Below are 21,285 nucleotides of genomic sequence, written 5' to 3'. Positions count from 1 at the left end.
AAACATATTTATATTGACTTATAGTAATGATTGTAATTTAAATGCTTTATATATAGGTATATTTTTTTCTTTTTTAATATATATATATTTTTTGTCAAAGGAATAAGTCCCCCTGTCAGTGGAGGATGGGATACTTCAACCTGGGGGTTAAAATCCAACACTGAACCTCAGAATCAACCGGTAGCCTCTCCTAAAGCAATTACAAAGCCAGTTCGGAGAACTGTGGTAGATGAATCTGAAAATTTCTTCAGTGCCTTTCTCTCTCCCACCGATGTCCAGACCATTCAGAAGAGTCCAGTGGTATCGAAACCACCAGCTAAATCACAGAGACCAGAAGAAGAAGTGAAAAGCACCTTACAGGAGTCCTTGCACGCTGGACAGTCAAGAACAACTGAAGCCTCTGAGTCGAAAGTAGAAGACTCTCCTCCATTTGTATCGGGGGAAACTCTGGCAGCCAGTACTCTGTCTCCTAAAACTGAGGGCAAGCATGAAGAAACTCTTAATAAAGAATCTGATACAAAGGTGTCAGCAGTACATTTGAAAGTATCTGAAAGTATAATTCATGTGAAAACAACTAGGGAAAATGTATCTAATATGCCTACACAGCCTCTCACAGCGGAAACAAAGGACATGGCTTTGGAACCTAAGGAGCAAAAACATGAAGACAGACAGAGCAATACACCTTCTCCTCCCGTTAGTACCTTCTCATCAGGTACTTCTACCACTAGTGATATTGAAGTTTTAGATCATGAAAGTGTAATAAGTGAGAGCTCAGCAAGCTCGAGACAAGAGACTACAGATTCAAAATCAAGTCTGCACTTGATGCAGACATCCTTTCAGCTTCTCTCAGCATCTGCTTGTCCTGAATATAATCGTTTAGATGATTTCCAAAAACTCACTGAGAGTTGCTGCTCATCTGATGCTTTTGAAAGAATAGACTCGTTTAGTGTACAGTCATTAGATAGCCGTAGTGTAAGCGAAATCAATTCAGATGATGAATTGTCAGGCAAGGGGTATGCTTTAGTACCTATTATAGTTAATTCTTCAACTCCAAAGGCTAAAACAGTTGAATCTGTTGAAGGAAAACCTGAAGAAGCAAATGAAACATTAATTATGCCCACTGAAGAAACAGAAATGGAAGAAAGTGGACGAAGTGCAACTCCTGTTAACTGTGAACAGCCTGATATCTTGGTTTCTTCTACACCAGTAAATGAAGAACATAGTGTCCTAGACAAGGTGGCTGAGCAGCCCGAAGTTCCTGAAAGTGAGCCAGAAGCACTTTCTGAGAAGGAAGATGTATTCAAGGTAACTATAGGAAGTGGAAGGGGATTTTTTGATATGCTTTTCAGAGATTAAATCATTGGTTTATTTTTAATATTCCGTGATGCCTAATGGTTTGTACTGATTAAAAAAGACAGGCATTTTGCATTTAAGTGTGGTGTTAAGGATCTTAAACTTGAAGAATTATTGATGCTAAATTATTTGAAATTTCTCGAAGACAAGTATGGTAGCATACGTTGATATTTCAGTATAACCAAGCATAAAAAAGTTTCCATCTTAGGCCTTTACTGTTGAGTCCTTATCACCTTAATATTCTCTTTTGCTGGACTCATTAATTTATTAGTTTGCAAGGGACTGTCTTCTTATGTAAACAGATACCGTCACCTCCTTTGCAGATAATGCTCAAACAAATCTAAATATTATATGATTTTTCTTATATCGAAAATATTTTGCATGTTCACATTATTTGTAGCAAATCTTGAATGAAAAATTTGGTCTCAGATCATTGATGTTTTTCTGTTGTTATTAATTGCTTGTTTGTTTTTTATGTTGTTTTTGATATTTCCTACTGATAGCTATCTTAAATGAATAAGAAAGGGAAATGTCCAAGGATCAAAAGTGTTGTTTAGGAATGACAAATTGCTTTCACCTAATATGTAAAAAAGGAGAGTGGTGTAAATTCTTTAACATTAAATCACAGTTTTCGTTTTCCCTATGAATTTTAGGTGTAGAAATTGAGTTGGATCTGGCATCTTTAATAGACTCTTCTGAGATACAGGATATCTTGAAGAAATGTCCTCTAAGTGTCATGTATTGAATTATTTAAAGTAAAAAAAGTGCCAGATTCTGTTACCTAGGTTTAATATTATTCACAAACAAAATGCCGTGCTCTAGCTATAATAGCAGTTTGAATTCCTAGAAACCAACACTATTTATTATTAATAATATATTTTTGAACCATTGTTAGAAGGTAAGTGATTTCTAAGTTAATCTAGACCTAAATCAGGTAAGACTTTATTTATTTATTTTTTAGTACAAAAGGCACCATTCCTCCCCTCATGGCACAAGTGTATCACTGCTTCAGCAGGACCTAAGGAATAAGATAGTCTAACCATTCCTTTTTGCTTAGCTTTATACTAATATATTCTGGAGATTTAAAAATTATATGCCTATCGATTTTCTAAAGTTAATTTCATTTTTTAAATGCAATGTATCATGCTAAAAATGTTGCATGTTACATGTTTGGGTTGAAGAATAATATGGAGAAACAAACACTTGTATATCCAGTACCCAGTAAGATAGAGAACATTAGTAGAAGCTTTGAAGCCCCTCTTTGATCTTTTTGATTGCATCTCATCTCCCTTCCTTTTTTAGTGGTTATGTACACTCTTCCCACATTTTTGCTATTGCAAACGAATTGCTGTAAATGTTTTCTCCTCTGAGGTACACCTAAAAGTAGAATTTTCTACATGAAGGGGTATGTAGATCTTTAACTAGATATTGCTTAACTGTTTTCCAAAGCGTTTTACCAAACTACCAACTAGGTGGTTGTAGTACTAATTTATACCCTCCTACCCACTCTGTGTGAGTTCTTGCTGTTCTATGTCTGCTGTGTTCCCAGTTTTGTTTTTAATTCTTTTTATGAGATAATGCTGTTTTATTAATTACAGTGATTCGGCGGCCTTTACTTTTTCACCTGCATGTAAAAATGGTCTTTTAAAGTTAAATGTTGGACTTTTGTGTATTCTTCTTATCCAGACAGTTGAATTTCTGAATGAGAAACTGGATAAAAGGGAAGCTCAGTTATTATCTCTTAGTAAAGAAAAAGCACTTCTAGAAGAAGCTTATGATAATCTGAAAGAGTAAGTACTTTACAAATGTGAGTAATTTTACACATTTTGTAGTGGTCCATACACTTGGTTATTACTTAAGAATGTTTTTTAAGTTAAAATGTTTTATATTTTAACTTGTTTATAATTATTGAGAATTGAATGGTATTACCATTCCACCCTTAGAGATTACTTTTCTCCTCAAATTATCTTACTCTTTTACCACTGGCACTGAAGAGAGGTGTTTTGCAAAACAAAAACAAAAAAAACCTCTTCCCTTTTGTTATTAATAATCTATTAGTATTAGAGATTTAAAAGGTATATTTAGAGAAAACTGAGATTATAGTTTAAAAAAATACTGAGTACTAGTTTGCTTTAAGGAGCTGATTAGTAAAATGTGACACAATTAAGATTTAACAGTGAAAAGTTTTAGTTACCTTTTTGTAATTTTTACACATCATGTATTGGTGACATTTTCAATTTCTAATGGGTTTTCTTTGAAGCGTTTTAAAATAAATTAAGCAGGTAATTTTTCTCTTAAAAGTTAACAGGCCTAAAATTAATCTATTTTAGTAAAGTGTATGTTGAAGAGAATGTTAGTTTTTTTTTTTTTTTGCAAACTGAACTCATCTGTTAACTTTAGAATATATAAACAAGTATTTTCAGTCTCAGTATTATTTTAAATTTAGTGAAATGATCAGAGTGAAAGAAGAGAGCAGCAGCATTTCTTCCTTGAAAGATGAGTTTACTCAAAGAATTGCAGAAGCAGAAAAGAAAGTTCAGCTAGCCTGCAAAGAGAGAGATGCTGCTAAAAAGGTAATGGAAGTTTAAAATAATATTAAATAAACTCTACAGAGACATATTTTTTGAGGAATGCATTATTATTTTGGTATGGGAAAAAAGAAGTAAGATTAAAAAGGATACCATGTAGTATATTAACACTTAAATTTTAGATTTTTCGCACCTCTAGGATTACAGACTTTTGATACTTTGAAAAAAATCTAAGCCAGTATTTGTATAATTTATGTGTAAGTCCTTGCAAGATATATAGCAAGGATCTTTAGAGTAATTTTTATAAATGATAAGTCCATCAAAATAAAAATAAATAACACTTAAATCTAAATGGCACTCTATACATTTTAAAAATTACCATTACTCTCATTTGTTATTTTTCCCTTCTGCTTTAAATATATATATATATATATACACACACACACACACACACACATATCTATACTCCTTCAAGTCAAAGTAATTTTAAAATAAAAATTCCTAATGATTAGTGACATTGAATATTAGAATAAAGTGTTGATTTATTCTAATGTAGGATTTCTCAACCTCAGCACTACTGCCATTTTGGGCTGGATAATTTTATATTGTATGGGACTGTCCTGTGCATTGTCGGGTATTTACCAGCATCCCAGACCCCTACCTACAAGATGCCAGTATCACCCTTCCCTCCTCAACCCCAACCTAATCCCCCCTCAGTTGTGATAATTGAAAATGTTGCCACACATTGCCAGATGTCCCCTTGGGAGCAAAATTGCTCCGGATTGAGAACTATTTGTTCTAATTCTTGTAATTTGGAACAGTTGGCTGTTTCAGATATTGGTAACCAATTAAGGTTAGTAATTATTGCTTGTATCCCAAGTATTATAGCATTTCTCAGTATTTCCCCTTCTGAGGTTGTTTTCCCCCTTCTTGATGAATGTCAATGTTAATATTTATAATTTTTCTCTATATATTCTTACAGAAAAGAAATATGATATACTTCTATCTGCTTGGTTGCTTTAATTAGCAACTTTAATTAGTATCATTTTAGACACTGATAATAACCTGAGACTACCTAACCAACTTAACTCTTCGTGTTCTTGCTCTATTCCATCTGAATATAGTACAAAAAGTAGATTTTAAGTAATGTTTGTCTTCTGTAGTGCACTTTGAATTATAGATCTAAAATAGATCTAAACCATTAATTATAGCTGGAAAAAACTTGGGTCCTACGTTTTAACACATTTTATGTGTACTGCCATGTATGAACCCCCTGCTTAGGATCCATAGGAAATTCAAAGGTGAATTTAATTACCTTAAGTGAAGAGTTTGCTTTTCTACTGTTGGGAGGCAAATAATGTCAACAAATGTATAGTAGTAGGCAGTTGAATAAGCACTTTGAAATGGTATCATGGAGGATGAATTCTGATCAGAGGAACTGAGGAAGATTTCATGGAAGACATGACATTCTTAACTGGACCTTGATGGATGAAATTTTGACAGTTGGAAATGGACCTCAATGTTGTGGATAGTTCAGAGCATGGGCTTTAAAGATTCACAGACCTGGGTTTAAGTTCTAACTCTACGACTTTATAGCTCTCTGACCTTCAGAGTTTACTCAAGGTTTCTTAGTCTTAATTTTCTTATTTGTGTAGTTGAATAGTACAAGTGCCTCCCTCCCAGGATTGTTGTAAGGATTAAATGATAACGGATACAAAGCATGGTTTAAATACCTAATAAATGTTAGTTTATTTTAGCTATTTTTAGTTTCAGAGCATCATAAAAACCAAGTTTAAAATCATAGAACACTTTTCATATCACCATACTTCTCCATTGTAGTTTTAAAAGATAAAATATCTTAACATGTTTCTGCTGAATCTCTGCTTTATTAAAGTAGATCGAACCTTATGAAATTATGTTTTTTCTCTCAGTTCACAACATGTTTGTAAGTGCAGTGAGTTTCAGATGAGGAAAAGGAATACAGTGAAAAATGGAGATATATAATTGAATGTTTCAAAAATAATGCTTAACCTGTAGAAAATATGTGTAGAGATACTCAAAAAGAGTATTGTAAGTTAACTTCTTCTCATTTCCATTTCCATATTAAAACCTGTTTATGTCTGAATTCAGGTTTATGTCATTTTCAAAGTTGTTCACTTACTCTTAATTAACCAAGGTAATATAAACTCAGGTTAACAGTACAAAACTTATGGATTCTTATTGAGAATGTGAGTATTTGGATATGGAAAAAAATTGAAAAATATGCCCAGAATGAGAGTAATGCTTTATGTTACTCATATTCTTTCTTTTTTAATTAGGAAATCAAAAGTATAAAAGAAGAACTTGCTACTAGATTAAATAGTAGTGAAACGGCAGACCTTTTGAAAGAGAAAGATGAGCAGATCCGTGGGTTAATGGAAGAAGGTACGTAAAATATTTAGTTGGTTATGAAAAATATTGTGAGAACAGGAAGATACCACGTGACTAGCTGCTGCTTCCTAATGAAAAAATATTGGAAGCAAGAACGGTTTGGACTTAAACCTCAGAAATGGTAGGCAACAATTCATGGAAGAATGGGGAGCAAGATGTAGAGAGGTAGAGGTATAATGTATGTAGCTTTTTGTTTCTAGGGAGGTAAAAAAATAACTCCTTGAGAAATAGAATTTTGTGCTTCCTTAAGAAAGCTTCTAACAGGTTTTAGAGCCCTCATTTAAACCAAGATATTTGAAAGTTATAATTCTGGAGTTTATATAGTATCTGAATCTCTAGCTTGGGTACTATGTGCTATCATTTTATTGTTCTGGCATTTGATAGTGAATTTTTTCTCACATTCATGTTTTAATTTTTTAGTTATTAAGTACTTTCTCTATGAAAAGATTCATAATTAACAGGGTTATGAAAATTAAAGATTCTTCATGAGATAAAACATTACAGTTGGACATTGAATTAATTTTTTTCTGTAATGTCATAGGAAAGAAGGTAGTTTTGGAAAGGATGGTTAAATAAATTTTTCTTTTTCTTAAAGTTTTTTAGTTATAAGAGTAATGCTTGCTACTTGCAGAAAATTTTGAAGTTATAGGAAGTATATGAAGAACGAGAAAAAATAGATCATAATTCAGTTTTATAAGGAAATATTAATTTCTTCTAGTTCCTTTTTAATGCATTTTATTACATTTTTAAACATAATTAAGATCATACATCTAATTTGCAGTGTTCTTTCTTTTACATTTCCCTATGCTGTTAGATGTTTTGATACCATTATTAATGGCTGTGTTAAAGTCCATTATATGGATATATTATAATTTGTTTTACTCTTCCTAAGGTTATACATTTATTTCTAAAATGTTAATATTACAAATAGTAGTGGGATGAACATTTCTGTACTTAAATCACTGCACTTAAGTGAATTTCCAGAGTAAGTGTTTGAGGACAATTGGAAATAATCACTTCATTTGAAAAAGTTAGTCTTACCCAATTTTTCTTTTTCATTTATTCAGCTAATATTTAACAGTTAATATGTCAGATATTGTGTTTGATATAGTAATATATATGACACATTCCCTGTCCTTTAGGAACTTATAGTTTAATGAGAGGGAGATATAGGTACACAGATAATTATAAAGCAATCTTAGCACTAAAATACATGAAACACATAATTGTATCTCAAGACATCTTGCAGTCAGATACTGTCTTGTGTTACAACATTAGAGACTGAAGGGACGGCTAAGTACATGGTTTCATAATTTAAAAAAAATTATTAAGAATATTAATATCAAATTTCACTTCGTTGGAATTTACTAATTTAATCAGAGAGTGAGCTGATGTTTTCTTTTGCTTAATGAACTTCTTTATAGAGAAAATAGAATGATTTCATCTATGGGTATATTCACATACTGCTTCTGTATACCCTAAAAGTATTTTTTAACTCAGAGCTGAAGAGCTGAAAGTCTCAAAGCTGAGAGTGCGTTACAGTGAGTAACTGATTACTTCATTACCTAGAGTCATCAACTGTTAACATCTAGCCACACCTCCTCCGTATCTCTCTGCACACGCATATACTACCCTTTTGCCAAACCACTTGAAAGTAGGTGACAGATATCATTCCACTCCTAAATTCTTTTTTTATCCAGCTTTATTGAGGTATAATTGAGAAATAAAAGTTGTATGTATTTAAGGAGTACAATGTGATTTTTTATATATGTATATATTATGAAATGATTACCACAATCAAGCTAATTAATGTATCAGTCACTTCACACACTTTGTGTCTGTGATGAGAACACTTTTAAGATCTACTCTTCTTAGCAAGTTATAGGTGTACCATACAGTGTTACTAACTTTAGCCATTATGCTGTAAATTAGATCTGTAGAACATATTCATCTTACATAATTGAAACTTTGTACTCCTTGACCAACATCTCCCCATTTCCGCCACCCACTGGCCCTTGGTAACCACCATTCTGTTCTCTGCTTCTACAAATTCAATTTTATATTCCACATAAATGAGATCATGCCATGTTTGTGTCTGGTTTATTTCATCCTCTAGGTTCATCCATGTTTTCACAAATGGCAAGATTTTTTTTTTAAGCTAAATAATATTTTATTTATATCTATATCTATATTTATATCTTACCTATCTATCTATCTATCTATCTATCTATATAGATCTATCTATCTGTATCGCATTTTCTTTATCCATTTATCCATCGACGGCAACTTAGATTGTTTCCATACCTGGGCTATTGTAAATAAGGCTGCAGTGAACAGGGGTGCAGATATCTCTTTGAGATACTGATTTCATTACTTTTGGATATATATATTCAGAAGTGGGATCAGTGGATCATATGATAGTTCTATTTTTAATTTTTTGAGGAGTCTTCATACTGTTATCCATAGTGGCTGTACCAATTTACATTGCCACCACTAGTACACAAGGGTTCTCTTCACATCCTCTCCAGTATTTATCTTTTGTCTTTTTGATAATGGCTGTCCCAATAGGTGTGAGGTGACATCTCATTTTAGTGTTGATTTGCATTTCCCTGATGGTTAGTGGTGTTGAGCACCTTTTTGTATACCTGTTGCCCATTTGTATGCCTTTTTTGAGAAATGCCTATTCATGTCTTTAGCCCATTTTCAAAATTGGCTTAATTGTTTTTTTGCTATCAAGTTCTGTGATTTCTTACATATTTTGGTTATGAATCCCTTATTAGTGTGTAGTTTGCACATATTTTCTTCCATTCTTCATACTGTCTCTTCACTTTGTTGTTTCCTTTGCTGTGCAGTAGTTTTTTAGTTTGATGCAATCTCATATGTCTGTTTTTGCTTTTGTAGTCTATGCTTTTGGAATCATATCCAAAAAATAATTCCCAAGCCTTATGTCAGAAAGCTTTTCCCTTATGTTTTCTTCTAATAGTTTTACCGTTTCAGATCTTACATTTAAGTCTTTAATCTATTTTGAATTGATTTTTGTATACGATGTGTGATGGGGTACCATTTCATTTTTCTGAATATGCATATCCCAATACCGTTTATTGATGAGACTGTCCTTTCCTCATTGTGTGTTCTTGGCATCCTTGTTGAAGATCACTGGTCTGTAAATACGTGGATTATTTCTGGGCTCTCCATTTTGTTCCATTGGCCTATATGTTTGTTTTTATGCCAGTACCATACTGTTGATTACTATAGCTTAGTAATATGTTTTGAAATAAGGAAATATGATACCTCCAGCTTTGTTCTTGCTCAGGTTTACTTCAGCTATTTGAGGTCTTTTGCAGTTCCATTTGACTTTTAGGGTTGTTGTTTCTATTTTTGTGAAAAATGCTGTTGGAATTTTGATAGGAATTGCATTGAATCTGTAGTCTACTCCTCAACTCTTCAGTCTGCATCTCTCAAGGACAAGTACACTTTTTTCTTGACGAGCACAACATCATATTCACACCTAAGAAAATCAGCATTAATTCAGAAGTGTATTCCAGCATGTATTGCATCATTTATCTCAATTGTCTCTAAAAATAACTCTCATACCTGGTTATTTGTTCTGCCCCAAAATCCAATCAAAGTTTGTTCATTGCATTTGGCCATTATGTTCTTTTAGTCTTCCAGCAATCTAGGATATCTTTTTCATGATATCAAAGATTTTGTAGAGTCCAGTTGTCCCATGGAATGCCCCATGTTCAGGAATTTGTCACTTTCTTCATGATTAGATTCAGATCAGATTTCTAGTAAGAAATATAATAGGTGATATTGTGCACCTACCACTCCATCACATCAGTGGACTCATAATGTCAGGCTGTAGCACAATTAGTGATATCAAAACTGAATGTTTGGTTAAGATGGTGACCAGGTTTCTCTATTGTAAGAGCACATTTTTTTCCCTTTGTAATTTATAATATGTGGGAGTGATTCTTTAAGACTGTAAATATCCTGTTCCCACACCATCCTTCTACCTAGTAATTTTAGCATTCATGGCTTATGCTGTCCAAATCAGTTTAACATTGACTGTTACAGCATTGTGATGTTTCAAATATTCTGTCATTTTATGTCACTGGTTAGTTAAAACATTCTATTCATATTCTTAGAGAATCATCATTATTTGAATTTATACTTTTTGCCATTGCCAGGAGAAAAACTTTCAAAACAGCAGCTGCATAATTCTAACATCATTAAGAAATTAAGAGCTAAAGACAGAGAAAATGAAAATATTATTGCAAAGCTGAACAAAAAAGTTAAAGACCTAGAAGAAGAGTTACAACATTTAAAACAGGTGAATATTAACCATTCTCTGCATATATATATTGTTATTGCTTCCAATATGAACATATGGCCAGGGTTTATAAAACATTTGGGATGATTTATTGAGGTATATCGTTTGGGAAGAATTTTCCAAGCAATTTAATAGTGAATGTTGGGACTTCCCTGGCAATCCAGTGGTTAAGCTGCCACGCTTCCACTGCAGGGGGCGCCAGTTTGGTCCCTGGTCAGGGAACTAAGATATCACATACCCTGCGGCGTGGCCAAAAAAAAAAAAGAAGTGAATGTTAAGATTCTTCTTCGTTATTATAATACTTGAGATTCGTGGAATACAGTTATTTCCTGTGGTGTTTTTTATTGAAAAATACCTTTGTTTTTATAATATAGGTCCTTGATGGCAAAGAAGAGGTTGAGAAACAACATAGAGAAAATATTAAGAAACTAAATTCTGTGGTAGAACGCCAAGAGAAGGATCTTGGCCGACTTCAAGTAGACATGAATGAACTTGAAGAAAAGAACCGAAGTATTCAAGCTGCTCTTGATAGTGCATACAAGTAAGAAAATGAACAAATGTGCAACTCGTTTAAAATCAGTTATCAGAGCAGGATGTTGAAGAAACACTTTTTCCATTATCTGATCACTAGTAACGTTTATAAACTTACCTATATATGAACTTGTGACTGGTTAAAGCAAATTCGACAGAGAGTCCTCACTGTAGTCACTGCTTATTGTGTGGTGAACTCTTCCTCATTCTGTAGATCTCATGGAAATCTACCTGGAAACTTCATTAATATGGCCATGTAATTAACTATATTATTTTAACTTAAAAATCATCTATTTAATTTTTTAAGAGAACTTACTGATCTCCACAAAGCCAATGCTGCAAAGGATAGTGAGGCCCAGGAAGCTGCTCTAAGTCGTGAAATGAGAGCTAAAGAAGAACTTTCTGCAGCACTGGAGAAGGCCCAAGAAGAAGCCCGTCAGCAGCAAGAAACATTAGTGATTCAAGTAAGCATTAGATGAAAAATTAGTCTTTAAAATCTTTGTTTGTGCTTCTGCAAAATAAAGAATCTGTTAATTTGAATCAAACCTTATGTAGTGGCACATGTGTTACATTTTCTTTATAATCCTGTTGGGCTTATAAATCCTGTTGGGCTCATTTTCTAAGCGTACTGGATTGTGCCAAGCTTAATCAATTGTGTGTTTTTTTAAACTGTTGTTAAAGTGATGCTTACATTATACCAGTATTGCTTACGTTTTGGGGGGAATTTCAGACTTATTTGAGAACACTATGAAATCTAGGGATGTTCTTACCAGGGAAATGCACGAATGCAGATAAATACTAAACATTGCATATAATTTCAGGAGAATCTGTTTAACTCCTGAGCTCATTCATAGCATCTGTGGGAGTCCATGGACCTCAAATGAAGGAAGAAAACCAACATTTGTCAGGCTTTGTCTTATAAAATCATCATTTGATAGATATTTGGGTTATTTACACTTTTAAATTTTACTTATTTATTTTTATTGAGGTGTAGTTGATTGATGTACAATATTATGTAAATTTCAGGTGTACAACATAGTAATTCACAATTTTTAAAGGTTATACTCCATTTTTAGTTATTATCAAATATTGGCTATATTCCCTGTGTTGTACAATATATCCTTGTAGCTTATTTATTTTATACATAGTAGTTTGTACCTCTTAGTCCCCTATTTCTAATTTTCTCCTCCCCACTTCTCTCTTCCCTCTGATAACCACTAGTTCTTTAAATCTGAGTCTGTTTCTTTTTTGTTATATTTACTAGTTTGTTTTATTTTTTAGATTCCACATATAAATGATATTATACAGTATTTGTTGTTCTGACTTATGTTACTAATCATCCATGTGGTTGCACATGGCAAAAATTTGAGTCTTTTTTATGGCTGAGTAATATTCCACTATATATATACCACATACTATGTGCGTATACACACACACACCATATATATATATATATGTGTATATATATATGTATATGTATATGTATGTGTATATCTCTGTTCATCTGTTGATGGACACTTAGGTTGCTTCCATATCTTGGCTATTGTAAATAATGCTGCTATGTACATTGAGGTGCCTGTATCTTTTCAAATTAGTGTTTTCATTTCCTTTGGATATATACCCAGAAGTCTTTACACTTTTTGGTTATTATGGATAATGCTGCTATAAACATTAATTTATAAATTTTTGTGTGAACACATATTTTAAATTCTCTTAGATATATACCCTTGGGTCGTATGGTAATCCTTTGTTTAACTTTTTCGGGAACTATCAAACTTTTCCACAGCTGCTGAACCATTTTATGTTCCCACCAACCATGTATGAGGGTTTCAGTTTCTCTACATTCTTGCCAGTATTTGTCATTGTCTTTTTTTTTTTTATTATAGCCCTTTTAGGGGTGTAAAATGGTATCTGAGTGTGGTATTGATTTACATTCCCTTAATGATTAATGATGTTGAGCACCTTTTTATGTGCTTATTGACTATTTATGTATCTCCTTTGGAGATATTTATTTAAATGTTTAAATCCTTTGCCCATTTTTTATATTACCTTTTTATTGTTCATTTGTAAGAGTTCTTTATATATTCTGCATATTAGACCCTTATCAAAAGTAGGATTTGCAAATATTTTCTCCCATTCTGTAGGTTGTCTTTCACTTTCTTCATAGTGTCCTTTGATACACAAAAGTTCAATAAATTTTGATGAAGTCCAGCTTACCTATTTTTTCTTTCGTTGCTTGTGCTTTGGGCATCACATTTAAGAAACTGTTGCCTAATTCAACATCAGGCAGGTTTTCACGTGTTTCTTTCTACAGTTTTTATAGTCTTAGTTCTCACATTTAGACCTTTTACATGTGAATATCAAATTGTTCCAGCACTACTTGTTGAAAAGACTATTCTTCCCTCATTGACCTCAATGCACTTTTGATTTAATTTCACAGCGATATGTAAAACATTTACATGATGCCAAAGTGTGAAAGCTGTATAACAAAATATATTAAGATAACATTTACTTCCAACTTAGCCCCTCCCTATTCCCTTTCTTTGCCTGTAAATAACCATTTTATTAGTGTTTCTATTTGTAAATGCAAGAAAACATACATAATTACATTTACTTATATACCCCCCACATATATATACACACCTACACGTATACACACATTTGTTTGTATCTCTCTCATCCTTCCTACATAAAATATAGTTTACTATTGATACTGTTTTACAGCTTGCTTTACTTACCTAATAAAACATCCTGGTGATCATTCCATGGTAGAGCATAGAGCTTTTTAAAAAATTCCTTTTTATAGTTCTATAGTATATCATTGTGTGAATATACCATTCAGTCAGTTCCTATTAATGGATATTTGGGTTGTTTCCGATGTTTTGCTGTTGTAAATTACACCATGGTCCTTGTGCTTCTGCCACTCCCTCACTGGGATAGATAAAAATATTAATATTTTAAATTAAAAGTACTCGAACGTAGTAACAAAAATTGGGGGAATGGGAGATAGAGAGTATATGGGGTTACCATTCAAAAAATCATCACCTTTTACAAGTCCTGCCAGTTTTGTGTATTAACTTCTTGTCCTTATCTTCATGTACATATTTTTTATAATTGATATATATATATATAATTTTATAGTTTTTTCATTTAAGATTAAGTTGTACATTTCTACATGTTTTTTATGTTCATTTTAATTTTTATTGGGTATATTAATGTATCCACATTTACAAAAATAAATGACTGCTAATAGATATTAACGATATTTCTTGTTTCGTTTGTTTTTGTTAGTCTAGCTCACAGTGTAGAGAACATCTTTGTATGTTTACAGATCTGCTTCCATAGAATAAATTCTCAGGACTAGGACGATCAGATGAAAGAATGTAAGAAGTTTGATGATTATGTTGCCATAACACTTTCCAAAAAGGCTGTAGCAGTTTACAACCTGTGCAGCTGTGTATGAATGTAGCAGCTAGTTTTTATAGCTCATATAGCTCCTATCACATTCTGCATTACACTGCGAACGTTTATGGATGCATTGTCTTTCCTCCTATATTGTATGGCAGTGGCTGGGCCTTGTACATACTTACATGCTTTGTGTGTGTGTGTGTGTGTGTGTGTGTGTGTGTGTGTGTGTGTGTGTGCGCCTTATCAAGCTTTCCTAAGTACATATTGAATACATATGGCTCGGGGATTGCCTGAAGAATGGGATGTGGTAATCATACGTAGAAGCTCATTGGATAGTGAAGAGTATTATACATGGACAGTAAGTCAACACAAGACAAAATATGTAGTTAGCAGAAAGTTATAGATAATATTGTGATATTGGTTGTGATAGTGTTGTTGGTTCTCCTAATACAGGTGGGGGACCTTAGGCTGGCACTGCAACGTGCAGAACAAGCAGCTGCCAGAAAAGAGGATTATTTACGTCATGAGATCAGTGAACTCCAGCAGGTACTGTCAGAGTTTCCCTAAACACAAATCTGAGATGCGTTTTTCAAGAAATACAAAATGACTCAGTGGGGTAATGTTCTTAGAGTTGAGAAGATTTCTCCCATACTTATCATTTGCTGTATTTTTGTGGCTTATGTGAATAAAACCAGAGTGGGCACCTTAATAATGTATAAGAAAAGCCCTAATTTTGTTTTCTAGAAAATAATTTTATCATGATAGATATGTAATATATTCAGTGTTGTTTTTTCATTTGTAGTGGCCGATTTATTAATTATTATCAGTCTCTGATTACTGTGGGGCAGATGAGCAATGCCTAGTTTTTATGCTACTGCTCTGTTAATTTCAGTCAATGAACATGTACAGGAAAAGGGGGGGAAAATGCCCCTCAGGTTGATCTTTCTGTTTTTATAAATACTTAGAAATATTTGGATGAGGAGGCAACTACTGGGAGGTTTGGATGGTACTCTTTATTATCTTAAGGTATTCAAAGGCTGTCTTTATCTTAGAAATGCTCTGTAAAGAAGCACTTATTTAGTTACTCTGTTGCACAACTTAACTGTAACTTAAGGATTGAATAGTTAGAAAATAATTTAATAAAAAATCATTTTATCTTGGAGAAGTAGTTTTTCCCAGAAATCTCTCATAAAGTTTCTTTGCTAGCATTTTTAGTGTTTTTACTGCTGTCAGTAGTAATGACTTAAGAATGTCATGATTCAGAGACTCCAGGAAGCAGAGAATCGAAACCAAGAACTGAGTCAAAGTGTTTCATCAACAACAAGACCGTTGCTTCGACAGATAGAAAATTTGCAAGCAACTCTAGGGTCCCAGACGTCATCATGGGAGAAGTTAGAGAAGAATCTTTCTGATAGACTTGGTAACTGCTTTAGTTCTTAAGCTCAATGTAGAAGCCCTTCCATCTTGTTTTAGAATTAGGGTAATGGTATGAAATTGAAATCCACTTGATCTCATGATTTCATTTTGTGTCTAACTTGTAGATTTTTACCTCTTCTCCTCTTTTACATTTATTTTCTAATACCTTAATTGACTCTTTCAAAACATTCCTTACACGATGTGTCTGGTACTGTCTAAAATACTTCCATGTCATTCTTACATTCATTTTTACAAACTGTTGTGCTCAACTGTTTTCTTGTCCATTGCTAAGTCTGACCTCATTCTAGCTTGTCTGTAGTAGTGTAGGAAGTAGAGATCAGATATGATTCTAGTCAGTGGTAGAATTCCAAGAGCAGAGATAGATCTAAGTTAGATTAAGGTCAAATTCTAGTAGACAGATGCTGTGGAGTCTTAAGGTTCCATATTTTGCTTCTTTACAGAAATGCTCTAGGTTGCCCTTCTGTGCTGTTAATAAAAAGAAAATTATTCTTCTAAGATACTTATTCAAGTACAGAATATGTACATATTAGATATCCCAGAAGCTAGCGAATGGTGAAAAATTCCTGTGTCCATTCTACGCCTAAAATTAACTGTAATTTGAGAGACATCATGGTGTAGTGATAAAAGCAGACGTGAATGGGTGTCAGGAGACTTGGACTCAGGGTTTTTATGTTTTGTTTTGAATCACCCAGTCAGACAGTCTGGAGCAAGACACTTACCTTCTCTGGACTACACCCTGAAAATCATGAGGGGTGAACTAGATTAGTCGCTTTCAAACATTATTCAGTAGATCCCTTGTATGTGTATGTCTTAGGGCTGGCTGTCATGGTGAGGGGGAAGCTTGATAAGTAAGCTGCTGGGCTCCCTCCAGGCTGCTTTAATGAAAGTAGTGCCTCCTTTATCTTTTTTTTTTTTTTTTTTTTTTTTTTGGTCCTTGTAGCTCCATGTAAGATTTTGTCTGGAAATAGATTTATCTGCTCAAAAAGAAAAATCACTGAACAGATGAACCTTCATATATTGTTTAATTTCTAGGTATTAATTTTAGGTCTATTATTTATCTTGGACCACTTTTTGAGACCCATTTGTTATGAAATATGACATATCTGAAAATGACACCTTCTGAAACAAATATTTATTTAGCAATAAAACGAAAGCAAGAAGCCATTATTTTTGTGGCTTCTAAACTGGAGCCTACACAGCCTCAGGGATATGTGGTATTGTGCTGGAATGTAGGCAGAGCCACAGGACAAACGTACCATATAATGCTATAAATAAGAGCATAGATACAGTATAGAACAGAATTTATAATGTAAAGTAGAGATATTATTAGGTCTACTTTGGTGGGGAAAAAATATGAAAATTCTTGCCTTTGTTAAATCTCAGAAATTTATCCACTAGTCCTTTTTTTTAAATTGTAATTGTCAATTGAGCTAACTGTAGATTCATATGCAGTTATAAGAAATGATATAGAATGGTCCCTTGCATGCTTTCCCCAATATCCATATGTTAACACTTTGCAAAACTATAGTAGAATATCACAATCAAGGTATTAACTTTGAAACGACCTTCTGATTTTATTCTGATTTCCCCAGTTTTACTGGTACTTATTTGTGTATATGTATGTATATGTGTCTATGTGTGTATTAAGTTTTATACAAGTTTACCACTTGTGTAGGTTCATGTATCCATCACTACAGTCAAGATATTGAATAGTTTTAACACCACAAAGATCCCTCATTTTGCCCTTTAAAATCATACTTAGCACCCTCATGGCCCTCCCTCCCTGTCTCCAATCCCTGGCAGCCACTAATCCTCCACTTCTAAAATTCTGGAATTTCAAAATGTTATGTAAATGTGGAACTTCCCTTGCAGTCCAGTGGTTAAGACTCCGTGTTTCCATTGCAGGGGGCATGGGTTTGATCCCTGGTTGGGGAACTAAGATCCCACATGCCACATGGCACTGCCAAAAAAAAAAAAAATTTATGTAAATAGAATTGTATAACATGTGACATTTTGGGGATTGGCTTTTTTTGCTCAGTGTAATTTCTTGGAGATTCATACAAGTTCTTATGTGTATCAATGATTTAGTCTTTATTGCTGAGTGTTTTTCTTTTTTTAAAAAAATAATTTATTTATTTATTTTGGCTGCACCGGGTCTTAGTCGCGGCATGAGGGCTTCTTAGTTGCAGCATGTGGACTTAGTTGTGGCATGCAGACGCTTAGTTGCGGCATGCATGCGGGATCTAGTTCCCCAACTAGGAATCGAATCTGTGCCCCCTGCATTGGGAGCATGGAGTCTTACCCACTGGACTACCAGAGAAGTCCCTGCTGAGTGTTTTTCCATGTATGTAGCACATCTTGTTTAAACATGTACCTGACGAAGGATGTCTGGGCTGGATCTAGACTTTGTATGGATAAAGCTGCTGTGAACATTCATATACAGGTTTTAGTGTGAACTTAAGTTTTCATTTCTCTGGATAAATGCCCAAGTGTGCATTTGCCAGGTTTTATGGGTAGTTGCATGTTTAGTTTTTTAAGAAAATGCCAAATTGTTTTCCAGAGTGGCTGTATCTATGAGAATAATCCAGTTTCTCTACATCCTTGCCAGCATTTTCTTTCAGTGTTGTCCCTATTTTTTCTTTTAGTCATTCAGACAGGTGTGTAGTGATGCCTTATTATGATTTTAATTTGCATTTTCCTCACGAAAGATGGTGAATGTCAGTTTATATGCTTATTTTCCATTTGTACGTCCTCTTCGGTGAAATGTTTATGTCTTTTGCCCATTTTCTAATTGGAATGTTTGTATTTTCACTGGTGAGTTTTGAGACTTCTTTATGTATTCTAGATGCTAGTCTTAGATAACATGGTTTGCATTTATTTCCTCCAAGTCTGTAGCTTGTATTTTCATCTTTTTCACATAGAACAAAAGTTTAAAATTTTGAAGAAGTCCGGTTTATCAGTTTTTCTCGTTATGGCTCATGCTCTTTGTGTCAAACCTAAGAACTCTTTGCCTATCCCTAGATCCTGAACATTTCTTCTGTTTTTTTCGAAAAGTTTTATAGTTTGTTTTTTTTTCAGTTGAAGTATAGTTGACTTAAAATATTATATTAGTTTCCAGGTGTACAACAGTAATTTGACATTTTTATAGATTATACTTCATATAAAGTTATGATAAAATATTGACATATTCCCTGTGCTGTACATTACATCCTTGTAACTTTTCTATTTTATACCTGGTAGTTTGTACCTGTTAATCCCCTTCACCTGTTTTACCCCTCCCCTCATTATATTTCATTTTATAATTAAGTGTATGATCCATTTGAGTTAATTTTCATATGCTGTGTGAAGGTTAGTTTGAGGTTCTTCTTTTTTTTTTTCCTTTGACTATCCAATTGACCCAGCACTATTTGTTGATTCACTACTCTGTTGATACATGACTCCACTTGCAAATTAAAATATTTTGGTGAAAAAAGTGATAAAACACATATAAATTAAGACTTTTTTTGTCTCTCTAGGCAGGCCTGCCTTAGACAATGAGTACTTACAGTTTTAAGTGTGGCTATTTGCATCATTAAAAGTTTGAAGTCAGAATCTACTTGTTATCTTGGCCTCTTGAATGTATGTATATGTGATTTTTCTTTTTTACCCTACAATCAGGTGAATCCCAGACCTTGTTGGCAGCAGCAGTTGAGAGAGAACGTGCGGCCACAGAAGAACTTCTTGCCAACAAAATTCAAATGTCTTCCGTGGAGTCACAGAATTCTCTCTTAAGACAAGAAAATAGTAGATTTCAGGCCCAGCTAGAATCAGAGAAAAATAGGCTAAGAAAACTAGAGGATGAAAATAATAGGTGAGCATGTTTCTTGAGTGCTATTCTTGGTAGTTTCATGACATTTTAAAGCACTTTAAAAAAATGTGGTGTTGGATTTTAGCTTCATTGCACTGAGAACTGAAAATACATATTTTTAGTGTTTAAAGTCAGAGTCATTAGTAATAGGATATTATACCAAGATAGGACCGGGATTCATTAAACCTTGCATAGGCTCTCGAAATTGGATGGCATGTTCTGAATGTATTTGCATTTTCCAGAGAAAAGATTCATTGCTTTAATTAGATTTTTTAAAGGAGTCTGTTACCACAAAATAGTTTGAAGACCACTCACTGGAGTTGTTTTTATATTACAGGGGTTTAAGCATTGTTCCAGTCTTTCTAAATAAATGTCTGGGCTCTTTGGAAACCATAAGCTATAAAATCCATCTATGTGAAGTTATACTAAGGCTGTGATTAGGGGTTTTATCCTGAGTTCTTCCTTGGAATTTTACTTTAAAAAAAAGTAGTCAAGTAAAAATGATTCATGAAGTAAAATATATGAACTTTTGCAGACATTTTCATAGACCTCCCTAATAAGCTAATTTGTTAGCTTATTTGTTTCATAGACCTTATTTGTTTCATAGACCTTATTTGTTTCATAATTTGTTTCATAGACCTCCCTAATAACCTAATTTGTTCAGAATCTGAACAAATTGTAGAATGGTGGTATTCAAAATTCTCTTTAGAAAAAAAGTCTCTTTTTAAATGAAATCTTAATCCAGAGAACCAATAAATAAGATAACATGAAGTAGTAGTTCAGTTTTTGAGTAAAACCCAAGTCATCTGGAAAATACAGTTGGAAAATAAAGCTGATAATAAAAATGACTACTAAGTATATAACTGGAGTTAATAAAGTAGTGAGTTTTTAATAGTCTGTACTATCATCTTTTTTGTTTTAATTCCCTTTGGCTTAATAGGTACCAGGTTGAATTAGAAAACCTAAAAGGTGAATATGTAAGAACACTTGAAGAGACAAGGAAAGAAAAGGTATTTCGATTAGTGTTCGCTCACCTCTTAGGGCTTCCATTAGAGAATGGTTGGGGATGGTAGCGAACTAATGAGATGACAAGATAAAATGGGTGATGTTTCTGCTTTTGGAACTTGATCTTTAGTAGTAAAACCAATAGGAGTGTATACCTTATGTTCCTAAACTTTGAGATTGACTTATGATGATGACTTAGTATCACAGAAATTATCTAACTGTATCTCTCTCTCCATTAGACACTGTTGAATAGTCAGTTAGAAATGGAGAAAATGAAAGTTGAACAGGAAAGGAAGAAAGCAATTTTCACTCAAGAAGCAATAAAAGAAAAGGTATTAAATTTTGTTTTCTTTTTGATGTAACCAGTTAGTAGCTGTTGTGATTAATCATTATTTGTTTTGTAATTTTAGCTA

The 21,285-nt window shown here is 33.4% G+C and overlaps 1 protein-coding gene across 2 annotated transcripts in view; it reads left to right on the top strand.

Moving 5' to 3' along the window:
* Nucleotides 1–21,285, top strand: part of TMF1 (TATA element modulatory factor 1) — a 29,468-nt gene that overhangs the window by 2,792 nt on the left and 5,391 nt on the right. For both annotated transcript variants that reach the window (XM_067755147.1, XM_067755148.1), the window contains exons 2-13: nt 101–1,305; nt 3,040–3,143; nt 3,800–3,926; nt 6,200–6,305; nt 10,502–10,644; nt 11,019–11,185; nt 11,483–11,639; nt 15,037–15,129; nt 15,847–16,003; nt 19,678–19,870; nt 20,808–20,877; nt 21,112–21,204. In XM_067755147.1, the coding sequence (XP_067611248.1) occupies nt 101–1,305; nt 3,040–3,143; nt 3,800–3,926; nt 6,200–6,305; nt 10,502–10,644; nt 11,019–11,185; nt 11,483–11,639; nt 15,037–15,129; nt 15,847–16,003; nt 19,678–19,870; nt 20,808–20,877; nt 21,112–21,204 (2,615 nt within the window). The remainder of the gene's footprint in view (nt 1–100; nt 1,306–3,039; nt 3,144–3,799; nt 3,927–6,199; nt 6,306–10,501; nt 10,645–11,018; nt 11,186–11,482; nt 11,640–15,036; nt 15,130–15,846; nt 16,004–19,677; nt 19,871–20,807; nt 20,878–21,111; nt 21,205–21,285) is intronic.

Source organism: Pseudorca crassidens, chromosome 10, assembly GCF_039906515.1.
Source record: "Pseudorca crassidens isolate mPseCra1 chromosome 10, mPseCra1.hap1, whole genome shotgun sequence".
NCBI classification, from domain to species: Eukaryota; Metazoa; Chordata; class Mammalia; order Artiodactyla; family Delphinidae; genus Pseudorca; species Pseudorca crassidens.
This window is presented reverse-complemented; position numbering and strand designations above follow the sequence as displayed.